Genomic DNA, 13,577 nt, shown 5'->3' on the forward strand with positions numbered 1-13,577 from the left:
AACCCCCTTCCCCTCCCCCTTTTCTGATGAAGGGTCTAGGCCCGAAACGTCAGCCTCTCTGCTCCTATGATGCTGCTTGGCCTGCTGTGTTCATCCAGCCCTGCACCTTGTTGTCTCAGATTCTCCAGCATCTGCAGTTCCTACTATCTCTGACTTGTTTCTGATACTGAGTATATACAGTCTGAACTAGCAATTTTACCTTACTTTTTAAATTCAAACTTCTATATGACCAGTGGGACATGGAACATGCAAACAAGGGGAACAAGAGTAGGTCACTTGGCCCTTTGAGTCTGTTCTGCCATTCAATAAAACACGGCTGATCTGCTTTTAACCTCAACTTGACTTCCTGCATATCCCCGATGATCTTTCAAAGATCAGAAAGGAATCAATTCACCATCCTGTCTTGGCCATAACATTAGAAACAGCATGGGACTGTGGATTTAGCTCAAGGGCATACTGCAGTTGATTCACTGGGCACAGAAAGAGAAACCATTTAAGGGGTTTCTATGGCTGTGCTGGGAAAAATAGCAGAACCTGAACAATTACTGAGTCAGAAATGCTCGAACTCTCACAATATATCATTGATAACTTGGGTAGTGGCCACCATTCCTGGGCCTGATGAGGAAACAAGACAATGGTCGAAACGACCGATGTTCAGAGCAGTATTTTAAGGAGAAGGGGTAGATTCAGAACCAGTGGGCATGGGGTTAGTTTGACAATGTTGACTGAAGTCAAAGAAGAGCAATTGTCAGCAATCTGCAGAGGAAGACTGAAGAAACAAAAAAAGGGCTTTATTGTGAAGGAAGTTTGCTAAGTTGAGAGACGAATACGCAGAGAAACGGTGAAATGAAGCATGAATGGCATCTGGCGTCGTATGGGCTGGGAGTGAGGACACGAAGGAGACAGTGTAGACAGTGTCTGATAAGTAAATAACCACAGATCTTCAATACTGTCCTTAATTCCTAGTCTACGTTTTGACAGGTAATCTCACTTGCAACGACACCAGGGAGGCAAACATATTCCCTCAACATCTCGGAATAAGGGAAAAATAGACTCAAGTTAATTTTCCTAATTTATATCTCTTTGTCCCTATAGGAAGTCTATTTGTGAGAACACTGGATGAAGACAGGCTTGTGCCACCTGTGATACTGCCAAAGTCGAGGTAGCCCATCAGCACTAAGTATAACTCACCCATGAAATATAATCCCTTGGATGAGGTCTTCGAGAGTCCCTAAACCTGGTAACTGCCTAATATGTCCAAGCGTGGAGGAGGCAAAGGGAAAAACACATTTTCAAAACAAAAAAAGGAAAAACTGAAAAGAACTGCGGATGCTGTAAATCAGAAACAAAAATAGAAACTGCTGGAAAAGCTCAGCAGGTCTGGCAGCATCAGAGGGCAGATTTGGCTTTATCTTTGTCTGTCCAACTGTTCTTCTCTCGCATTGGGCTCTATCCCCACCTAACATTTACTCCTTACCCCCTCCCTTCTGCATAAAAACTGACATTTTCCTAGCTACCATCAGTTCTGAGAAAGGGCCATTCGACCCAAAATGTTAACTCTGATTTCTCTCCTCAGATGCTGCTGGACCTGCTGAGCATTTCTAGCAACTTCTATTTTTGTTTCAAAAACAAAAGGAGCAAGGCAAGAAAAGTACTAGGACAACAGGGTGCAGTGATATTTATATTAAAATGATTTTGCAGAATTATAGTCGTGACAAAATAGAGATGGTGGAGTTCATTAATAATCAAAGTGTTGATGTTTCAAAATAACACGTGGTCAGTTACAGTCCTTACTGAAAACTAAAACACTTACTGTTTCAGATGGCAGGCTGCCAAGAATGTCAATCAGTGCTCGGTACATTTCCTCACCGGATCCTTCAAAGAATTTGCCACATCCAGCAACAAATAGTGTGTCACCTGTGGGGAGACCAAAACCAACATATAACTACACCAGAGACACAAGTGGGGCTTGAAATTTAGAACATGCATAAGTAAAATTAAACATGTGAGGGGTTGAACAGAAAACAAAAACTGGGATTTTTTTTTTAAAACAGTGTGAATCCAGCACATTTAATGTTCTAAATAAACAGAATACAGCAGAAACCTCAGCCATTCCATTAGAACAGGGGTCAGAAAGCATTAAAAAAAAATCATAGCATTTATTCAATGGTCAGTGTATTTCATATCTTTCATTTGGCTTTATGTTTAATCGCTCCCTTGATTTGAGCTTCAATTTACTAAGTACTTTTGACAAATCGTTATTTCTAACTACCTCTGCATTTTCATTCGCATTGATGAACGATGACTTTAAGAACAGAAAGTGCAAATCACAATGTAAAGTCAACCAAGACTGAATCACTAATTGCAAGGCAGACTTCACTATCCACAAATATCTTTAATCTCCTAATGCACAAAGGGGTACTAAAGCAGCATTTTCCTCGTAATGACTGTGGAAGCACACAATTTGTACGCACACATTACCAACAATTTTCAGCATCAATAAAATAAACTACACAGTCATTATCAGATCGTTTTTGTGGGAGCTTGCTGTGTGGAAATGGGCTACCAAATTTCCTACAATGCAACAAATTTCAAAACGTACATAACTGCCTGTAAAGTACTTTGTCTCAGGTTGCCAATGATGCTATATAAATGCAAATCTCTGGTTGGCATGGACAATTTGGACTGAACGGTCCGTTTCTGCACTGTATGACTCCTTATGAGCTATTGTATGATGATGCTTGAACTGGCATAGCCTAAAAATTCAGCAGGGCAGCATAGCATACACAAAACAGTTACCAAACAGCATCCTGAACCTCCAATGTTGCAGACAGGTAGTATCACTCAACTTAAGTCACATTGGTAAAGGTCACAAAATCAATGCTATTGTCCATATTAAATGCAAAGAAGCCGCTTAACATCTGTTCAATGCCTGATAAGCCTGGTTTGTTCTAACTGGGCAGCTGTTGGTCACATTCTGGAAAACCAAGTCTAAATGTAACCCTTAACTAGAGGTTCATTAAGGAAGCATGACAGATGGCCAGTAGCAAGGCAAATTATCGAAAAAAACTCATCTGATTAAGAGCCGGGATATTGGGACTCTTTACCCCACCCAACTATTATTGCCCACTTAATCAATCATCGCTGTTCAAACCTTCACTTACTCCCACTCCCCCAAAATCACTATCACCCCCACTGCCATTACAGAGAGAGAGGGGATTGGTGGTGGTTTAATCTGAGGGTCACCATATTTCAGGCAAGGGGAAAGGTTCAGAAGGAGAGTAACCTCAGCAGGTACAGAAATCCAACCCATGCTGTTGACATCACTCTGTGACACAAAGGAACCATCCAGCCAACTAAGCTAACTGATCCCTTTTGTTGATAACTAGCTGCCAACTGCTCCTGGCAACTACCCCTTCCCCTCAGCTTCCCTGATTAGTTGCCCTTGACCCCAATCCTTGCCACTTCCCTTTACTTATCTGACTTAGCAGTGCTTATGGTCTTGAACTGCACAGTACCTGAGGCCTAAGATTCAATACAGAGGGTGCTTCGAAACTCATTATTGACTCTCTGCAGTGGCACCTCCACATTCCAGGCTCCAAAATGGGCTTGATCAAATTTTTAAGGCTTAATTTGAAAAGTTCGTAAACTTGGTAAATCAAGGCAAGCAACTTAAGATTTCTCTACAGGCTAATTTAAACAGAACCAACATGGTATGTATCAAACTGAAGGACATTTTAGGTCTAGTCTATAAAAAATATAAAAATTAAACTTTAAAAAGAAAGTCACTTGGGCTTATTACAGAAAGCTTGGTTAGTACTCAACATGTTACAATTCCCAAAAGTAATAAATGTGGATTACTTTTACATCCGATGAGTATTCAGTACAGAGAGTTATCTGTCTGTTGAATGATTATTTTGTTACACCATAAAGGGAGGTTTCAGCTACACTCACCAGTGAACACAGCTGGTGCTTCACTGCTATTCTCTTTTGTCACAAAGTAGCAGATATGTCCTGATGTATGACAGGGTGTAAAGAGGCATTTCACATTCAAAGAGCCAACCTGAATGGTTAAGCACATCATGTATTGTAGTTAGTTTAATTTTTAAAACATGGTTTCTCTCACTGTAAGAATCAGTGACCTAGTCTTTTCTTGAAGTTTCTAGTCCCTCTTTTTGTTTTCCAAACCATGTAATTTCATAAATTAAACAGCTTTATGTACAGCAAGCAAAACATATCGAACAATATAGAATTCATTCTTTGAGCATAGAAAGGTCTTACTATTATAGCTATACAGAGGATAAATTACAAAATCTGGCCTGCACAGGGCATAGGCAGCAGGTACATTTGGAGATGCGGTCACCCATCACTTGCCCTCAGTAAATGGAAAGTTTGAACAGCTCTTAGCAAGTTTACATTATTGACATAATATTGCTTTGAGGGGTGTGGAGGAAAGATAGAGGACAAGCAGACATACAAAACTGCATCCGTATCTCCCAGAAACAAGTTAATTATCAAGCAGTCCACACCACCATCTCCACAGCACTCCAGGCTGGGAGTGTACCCAATTGGTCCCCAGGGAAACAAAAGATGGCAAATCTGATAACATTTAAACAAGAATGCAATTATATGTCTTGACAAAATAGATAACACAACTTCAAAATAATTTGAGTCTTCTTCATAAACCGTCACTTATAAAATCATAAACTCTACTGAAATTCATTTACATCACAGTTGGGCTGGCAAACGGAAACCAGCAGGAAATTGTCTACAATGATTATGCCACAGCTGATCCATCTGGTTAAAGCTCAGATTCTTGTGATCTACCTGTAATGTTTTCTTGTGGCTCACTTTGCAAGTGAGAGCTCCAACCCGGTCATCACCACCGTATACCTGGAGACCGGGCACCTTCTTCACCAGTTCTGCGTTACCACCAGCATGGTCCCTGGAAACAAGATGGCAGGTCAAACTCACCAAAATCAAATGATACAGGAAAATAGTTAATGCGTATATGCACAGTTTTGGTGCTATGGGTATGGAGGGGCAAGGGTGGATAGATACCTGCTTGTGGGCAGATAGGACATGGGTACCTTCCTGATCACTGCTCTCAACTCTTCCCTATCTCTCAAACTGCAAACTCTCCCATTATCTACCTCCTCCATCAGCTACAGCAACTTCCTATCTCAGTTGCACTTAACACCAATCTACCCACTTAAGCTTTGGTTAGCTCCTTTCCTCACGATACAATTTTGCATTGGAGGAGATCTTGAATCGCACTTTGCCTCCAAAGTGCCTGTCTGCTTCCTATCCTCAGATCAATGTGAATAAGCCAATACGGAGAGTACCTCAACACTCATCATATGGGCACAGGACTAGACGTCTGCACCATGCACTCTGACCCTACATACCCAGAAACATTCTCCCACTAACTAATCAATGACATTAGACAGCTATAACAGTGGCATGTCACTTGGAAGATATAACAGTGAGATTGCACTTGTGTAGTAGCTCCACTTGACTCTGCATCTCTTACAGATATCTCCGCATTTCTTCATCATCATACTTTCACTCTGTATGTATAATAGTGTTCGGCATGTGACAATGCTGTCACTTTAAGAGGTCATTTTACCCAGGTTTTTTTTGAAGATAGGTTGTAAGGTAGAGTTGTCGAGCTGTCTCTAAGAAAGTAAACAATTTGTGAAGCCTTGGGTTTTTCTTTAAAACGCTGAAACAATGGAAGCAGCCTGGGTGTGGCCAGCTCTCACAGATCAAGCTTTCTAGTTCTTTTAAATGTGTAGGTTTAGTTTTAAGCAGAAGCCTTTGGGGTCTCAAAAGAGTTGGAAGCTTCAGTAAATGTCTCTTGGCTGCTACTTTTATGTATTTTTCTGTTGATGTTTTTTCCTTCTGGATTGGAGAATTGCACGTGAGGATCTGTATCTGAATTTGCCTTTTTGCCAGGAGGTGTGCTTATGGAATGTTACTATATTGGAACAGTTAGTTAGTTAGTAATTAGTACTGTATTATTTGGTTAAGTTTTCCAATAGTTAAGTTATTCTGAATTCCTCTTTCTTTTGTTTGTATTTTAACTATAGTGTTTAAATAAATTGGATTTTGCTTAAATTTGAGTTGTTTGACCAGTCACATTGCATCTGGAACACATTTAAAATAAGAAGTTAGGGTCTAGGTTACCTTCTTAAAATATGTAGAGTGGGTTTGGTCCATAACAGGCTTGTTAAAAATTATGTACCCTTGATCAGCTGTCCATTTCTCTCATCCTTACTCAGAGATAGTAAGAATTGCCAATGCTGGAGTCAGAGATACCACAGTGTGGAGCTGGAGGAACAGAGCAGGCCAGTCAGCATCAGAGGAGCAGAAAAATTGATGTTTCGGGTCGGGACCCTTCTTCAGAAAAATCCGAAACCCGAAACGTCAACTTTCTCGCTCCTCTGATGCTGACTGGCCTGCTGGGTTCCTCCAGCTCCACACTGTGTTATCTCTCATCCTTATTTGTGTCTTTTGTTGTTCTGCCTTATTGGCTTTTTCTCCTTTGCATTAGAAGTAATGGCATGGAGTGTTGGATTTGTCGAGGTCAGATACTGCGGCGAGGCGAGAGTGAGAATATCTGTGGAAGTTTTGGGCGAGGTACAGTGCTGTAACAAAGGAAACAGCAGGGATTGGGCAAAAAGAATTTCATTTCATTACCCCTCTGCACTGTCTGTCAATCTGCCTCTTGATTTGGAATCCGCGATCTCTCTCAGCTTTTATTCATAATTCCCTCAGTGACAATTACCTATTACTGCAATGTTTTTGCAATGGAACACTGCTTGGTTACATTTCATTTTATTGCTTTATTTTGTGATGCACTATAACTCAAGACTCTGCATCTTCCATGTTACCAACGTCTCTCTCTCTCTCTTTAATTCGCTCACTGTTCCTAGCAGCATATTGATACAGATTATATTAAAGATCATATTCATATCCTTACTACCATTGGTACTCCCTTCTTGCCTTTTGCTAAGGTCAAACTCAAGATTAGGCTAAACAGAATGCTGCAATTGTGCACAATCTTGAGTCAACAGCATACCTTTCACCAAGTCCTCTAACTTCTACCTCAGTGACTTTGTTGTCCACGTTCAAGGCTGCTGCAATCCTTAGTAATAGCTTTATCACTTCTAGACTGAACACTTCCAATAGCCTTCTTGTTGACATTCCACATTACCACATGGGTTTCCAACATTTGCATTAGATGACTTATCATCATCACCTCTCTGTAACCAACAGTTTCAAATGTTTGTTATTGATGGTCCTTCCTTGCCATAACACCTTTGCCAATCTTATCTCCCAAGCAATGCCATTTACTCTCACACTTTGATCGCTGTGGATCTCACCTCTTCTGACTGTTCCAACATTTGGTGATAAACCCTTTGGTTGTGTCAACCTTATACTCTGGAGTTTCCTCCCTCAAGTTGACAGACCACAAAACACCTCCTCAAACATTTCTTTTTGTTCACATTTTTGATTATTTTACTTTACTTTTCCATTGCATCTGCTCTCTGGGCTGCGTTGAGCTTTAACTATAGTAAGCAGATTTAATAAACTTAGATTGCTCTTCTCTCACTCTTACCTTCTTGTCAAGTCCAGATCTGAATATAGAAGTGACACTCACCTGTAGGAATACATTGAGCTAAGAAGCACAAATCAATCACCAAATTGAACCGAGTTTTATCGGGGTTTATGCTGGAATGGTAGGTTTTTTTTCTGTTTAGTATGTCATTTATTCCTTTTGTAAAGTTTACTTCAAACGAAAACACCAACACTTACCAGTGGTGATGGGTGGTAAGAACCGTAGTCAGCTTTACTCCATGTTTTTTTACTGCTTCAACCACCTAAAAGAAAAAACACAGATAGCCTGAAATTATTGGCAACTTTCAAATCACAGGTCTTCATAAAGAACTTCAGTAATTTGGTAACTGGATGTTATTTAAGTATAATTGGGATTTATAAAGGTAATTGCAAAGATAAATCCCTGTGATATAGAGTCATAGAGTCCTGCAGCATGGGAGACAGGCCCTTTGGCCCAAACTGGTCCATGCCAACCAAAATGTCCATCCACCCTAATCCCATTTTCCTGCACTTGGTCCATATCCTTCTAAACCTTTCCCATCCATGTATTCGTCCAAATGCCTTTTAAATGTTGTTAATGTACGCTCCTCAACCACTTCTGCTGGTAGTTCATTCTGTATGCGTACCATCCTTGGTGTATTAAAGTTGCCCTCAGGTTCCCATGTATTCTTTCCCCTCTTACCTTAAACTGATGCCCTCTAGTTCTCGATTCCCCAACCCTGGGAAAAAAGACTGAGTGCATTCACCCTATGTATGCCACTCACAATCTTACACACTTCTACAAGATCTCCCCTCAGTCTCCTATGCTCTAAATAAAAATGTCCTAACTTGTAAACCTCTCCCTGTAACCTAGTCCTCAAGTCTTGGCAACATCCTTGTAAATTTCTTCTGCGCTCTTTCCAGTTTAATAACATCCTTCCTATAGCAAGATGACGAAAACTGAGCACAATACTCCAAGTGCGGCCTCACCAATGTCCTGTACAAGTGCAACATAACTTCCCAACTTCAATACTCATTCCCTGACTAATGAAGGCCAGTGTGCCAAAAGCCTTCTTCACTGCCCTGTCTACCTGTGATTCCACTTTCAGAGAAACGTGCACCTGAACTCCAAGCTCCCTGTGTTCCACTACACTCCTTAAGGCCTTACCATTCACCATGAAACTCCTACCTTGATTGGACTTTCCAAAATGCAACACCTCGCACTTATCTATATTAAACTCCATTTGCCATTTCTCAGCCCACTTCCCCAGCTGATCAAGATTCTGCTACAATTTCTGATAACCTTCCTCACTATCCACAATACTGCCTATTTTAGTGTCATCCACAAACTTACTAATTATGCCTTGTACATTCTTATCCAAATCATTGATATAGATAACAAACAGCAATAGGCCCAGTACCGACCCAAGGCACACCGCTAGTCACAGGCCTCCAGCCCAATAAGCATCCTTCCACTATTGCTGTATGCTTCCCATCATCAAGCCAAGTGTTTTATCCAATTTGCCAGCTCTCTCAGGATTCCACGCAAAGTAACCTTCCAGAGCAGACTAACATGTGGAACCTTATCAGAGGCCTTACTGAAATCCATATAGACTACTAAATAAAAACCGAAAGACCTGCGGATATTGTAAATCAGGAACAAAAACAGAAGTTGCTGGAGAAGCTCAGCAGATCTGGCAGCATCTGTGAAGAAAAAAAAATCAGAGCTAATGTTTCCGGTCTGGTGACCATATAGACTATGTCTACTGCCCTACCCTCATCAACCTTCCAGGTCACTTCATCAAAGAACTCTAACACACTTGAGGCATGACCTCCCATGCACAAAGTCATGCTGACTACTCCTAATCAAACCCTGTCTTTTCAAATGCATATATATCTTATCCCTCAGAATCTTTTCAAGTAACTTACCTACCACATATGTTAAACTTACTGGTCTATAATTCCCAGGTTTTTCTCTGCAGCCCTTCTTGAATAAGGGCACAACATTCGCTGCCTTCCAATCTTACAGAACCTGTGGCTAATGATGATGCAAATATATCAGCCAGGGCCCCCGCAATTTCTTCTCTAGCTTCTTGCAGGGTCCTTGGGTATATCTTATCAGGACCAGGAGATTTATCCACCTTCATACATTCTAATACTTCCAACACCTCCTCTGCTGTCATATGGACAGTCCCCAAGATATCATCACTAACGTCCCCAAGTTTCCAAGTCTTCATGTCTTTCTCCATGGTAAACACATGGGAGAAATACTCATGGAGGGCGTCGCCCATCTCCTGTGGTTCTACACATACATGCCAACCCTGGTCCTTGAGGGTCCTATTCTCTTTCTAGTTATTCTTTTTCCTTTAATGTACTGAAATAATCTCTTTGGATTTACCCTAATCTTCTCAGCTAAAGCTATCTCATGTCACCTTTTTGCCATCCTGATTTCCTTCTTCAATAAACTCCCGTATCCCCCAAGTGCCTCCAGGGATTCCCTTGATTCCAGCTGCCTGTACCTGAACTATGCTTCCTTCTATTTTCTGGTCATAGCCTCAATATTTCATGTAATTAAGGGTTCCCTACTCCTGCCAACTTTGCTCTTCACCCTCACAGAAACATACAGACCTTGAACTCTAGCTATTAAAGTTTTAAAGGCCTCCCACTTGCCAGAGGTCCCTTTGTCTGCAAACAAACTACTCCAATTAACCACTGTCTAATTCCATCAAAATTTGCCTTGCCCCAATTTAGAACTTCAACCTGTGGACCAGTTTTGTCCCTCTCCATAACTATTTTAAAATTAATAGAACTATAGTCACTGGTCCCAAAGTGCTCCCCCATGGTCACCTCAGTCACCTGTCCTGCCCTATTCCGAAGAGTAGGTCGAGTTTTGCCTCTTCCCAAGTAGGACCCTCTTATACTGCTTGAGGAAACTTTCCCGAACACATTTAATAAATTCCACTCCATCTAAGTCCTTAACACCATGGCAGTCCCTGTCTATGTTAGGAAAATTAAAATCCCCTACTATGACAACCCTATTGCTGCTGCAAGCCTCCCCAATCTCCCCGCATATTTATTCCTCTAATTTCTGTTGACTATTTGGGGGCCTACAGTACAACCCCAATAATGTCACCATCCCCTTGTTATTTCTTAGCTCCACCCACAAAGCCTCACTGGACGATCCCTCAGTTAATTCATCTCTGACTACTGCTGTGATACACTCGTTAATCAAAAATGCAACTCCCCCTCCCCTCTTTCATCCACCTCTGTCCCGCCTATGATGTAGAAATTGAGTGTAACAGCGGTTTTCATCAGAATTTTCCACTGTCTTCATTCAGCTTGGGTTATCATTACATATACAACGTTCAATTATTTGGTCAGTGGGTTTTAAAAAGCTCTTGATTGCATGATATACACTCTGCACCATTTCCCCTGGGAATATGGTTCAGAAGGCTTGGCGATAGGTTAGCAAGCATCAAAGCTTAGGGCCCCATTAATGTTTAGGTACAATGTAGGAATTTCAGCTGTCAATGGTCAATACTGCATTAGATTTTTATTGTGGATTCAAAACTCTCAAACTTCCCAAGCACTTTACAGCTAATGCAAATCTTTTGAAGTGTTTTGTAAAGGGATTGACAACCAATTTGCACACCTGAAGCTCCCACACACAGCAGTACGATAAACAGCAACACTCAGCCCTGCCGAGTCTTCACCATCCCCCCAGACCTCCCCCTTACTGAGGACGAACGGTCAGTCCTCAGTAAAGGGCTCACCTTTGTCCCCCTCCACCCACACATCGACGAATACTGGTCACGTTTGGACATAGAGCAGTTTTTCCGCCGCCTCCGCCTCCGCGCTTACTTCTTCAACCGTGAACCTAACCCTCCCTCTACTGACCCCTTCTCCCGCCTCCAACACACCCCCTCCTCCTGGATACCACCCCAAGGCCTCCTACCCTCCCTCAACCTCTTCATCTCCAACTGCTGTCGAGACATCAATCGCCTCAACCTCTCCACCCCTCTCACCCACTCCAACCTCTCCCCCGCAGAACGTGCAGCCCTCTGCTCACATCCCAACCTCACCACAAAACCCGCGGACAAGGGAGACGCAGTTGTAGTATGGCGCACTGACCTCTACATCGCTGAGGCCAGGTGCCAACTCTCCGACACCTCCTCCTACCGCCCCCTGATCATGACCCCACCCCCAAGCACCAAACCATCATCTCCCAAACCATCCACAACCTCATCGCCTCAGGTGACCTCCCACCCACAGCCTCCAACCTCATCGTCCCCCAACCCCGCACCGCCTGCTTCTACCTCCTTCCCAAAATCCACAAACCTGACTGCCCTGGTCGACCCATTGTCTCCGCCTGCTCCTGCCCCACCGAACTTATCTCCAACTATCTGGACTCCGTTTTCTCCCCCTTGGTCCAGGAACTCCCTACCTAATGTCCGTGACACCACCCACGCCCTCCACCTCCTCCAGAACTTCCAATTCCCCGGTCCCCAACACCTCATCTTTACCATGGACATCCAGTCCCTATACACCTGCATTCCCCATACAGATGGCCTAATGGCCCTCCGTTTCTTCCTGTCCCGCAGGCCCAACCAGTCCCCCTCCACTGACACCCTCATCTGCTTAGCCGAACTCGTCCTCACCCTCAACAACTTCTCTTTCAATTCCGCCCACTTCCTACAGACAAAGGGGGCGGCCATGGGTACCCGCATGGGCCCAAGATACGCCTGCCTCTTTGTAGGTTACGTGGAACATTCCCTCTTCCGTACCTACACTGGCCCTAAACCCCACCTCTTCCTCCGTTACATTGATGACTGTATCAGCGCCGCCTCGTGCTCCCACGAGGAGCTCGAACAGTTCATCCACTTCACCAACACCTTCCACCCCAACCTTAAGTTCACCTGGACCATCTCTAATACCTCTCTCCCCTTCCTGGACCTCTCTGTCTCCATCTTGGGCAACCACCTAGAAACCGATATCCATTTCAAGCCCACCGACTCCCACAGCTACCTTGAATACACCTCCTCCCACCCACCTTCCTGCAAAAATGCCATCCCCTATTCCCAATTCCTTCGCCTCCGCCGCATCTGCTCCCAGGATGAGGCATTCCACTCCCGTACATCTCAGATGTCCTCGTTTTTCAAAGACCGCAACTTCCACCCCTCAGTGGTCCAGAACGCCCTCGACCGTGTCTCCCGCATTTCCCGCAACTCATCCCTCTCGTCCCCGCAATAACAACCAAAACAGAATCCCCCTTGTCCTCACGTACCACCCCACCAACCTCCGGATCCAACGCATCATCCTCCGACACTTCCGCCAGCTGCAATCCGACCCCACCACCAACGACATTTTTCCCTCCCCACCCTTATCTGCTTTCTGGAGGGACCACTCTCTCCGTGACTCCCTTGTCCGCTCCACACTCCTCTCCAGCCCCACCTCACCCAGCACTTTTCCCTGCAACCGCAGAAAGTGCTACACCTGCCCCCACACCTCCTCCCTCACCCCCATTCCCCCTCACCCCTCACCCCATCCCAGGCCCCAAGAAGACTTTCCACATCAAGCAGATGTTCACCTGCACATCTGCTAACGTGGTATACTGCATCCGCTGTTCCCGTTGTGGCCTCCTCTACATCGGGGAAACCAAATGGAGGCTTGGGGACGCTTTGCAGAACACCTAGGCTCGGTTTGCACTAAACAACTGCACCTCCCAGTCGCGAACCATTTCAACTCCCCCTCCCATTCCTCAGACGACATGTCCATCCTGGGCCTCCTGCAGTGCCACAACGATGCCACCCGAAGGTTGCAGGAACAGCAACTCATATTCCGCTTGGGAACCCTGCAGCCCAATGGTATCAATGTGGATTTCACAAGCTTCAAAATCTCCCCGCATCCCAAAACCAGCCCAGCTCGTCCCCACCTCCCTAACCTGTTCTTCCTCCCACCTAGCCCCTCCTCCCACC

At 43.8% G+C, this 13,577-nt stretch overlaps 1 protein-coding gene across 4 annotated transcripts in view; it reads right to left on the reverse strand.

The window, feature by feature from the left end:
• hagh (hydroxyacylglutathione hydrolase) overlaps positions 1–13,577 on the reverse strand; it is a 36,101-nt gene that overhangs the window by 16,856 nt on the left and 5,668 nt on the right. For all 4 annotated transcript variants that reach the window (XM_048609766.1, XM_048609770.1, XM_048609769.1 and 1 more), the window contains exons 3-6: positions 7,822–7,886; positions 4,828–4,945; positions 3,955–4,063; positions 1,814–1,917 (exon numbers count right to left, since the gene is read on the reverse strand). In XM_048609766.1, coding sequence (XP_048465723.1) covers positions 1,814–1,917; positions 3,955–4,063; positions 4,828–4,945; positions 7,822–7,886 — 396 coding nt within the window. The remainder of the gene's footprint in view (positions 1–1,813; positions 1,918–3,954; positions 4,064–4,827; positions 4,946–7,821; positions 7,887–13,577) is intronic.

Source organism: Rhincodon typus, chromosome 21 (assembly GCF_021869965.1).
Source record: "Rhincodon typus isolate 14 chromosome 21, sRhiTyp1.1, whole genome shotgun sequence".
Taxonomy (NCBI): Eukaryota; Metazoa; Chordata; class Chondrichthyes; order Orectolobiformes; family Rhincodontidae; genus Rhincodon; species Rhincodon typus.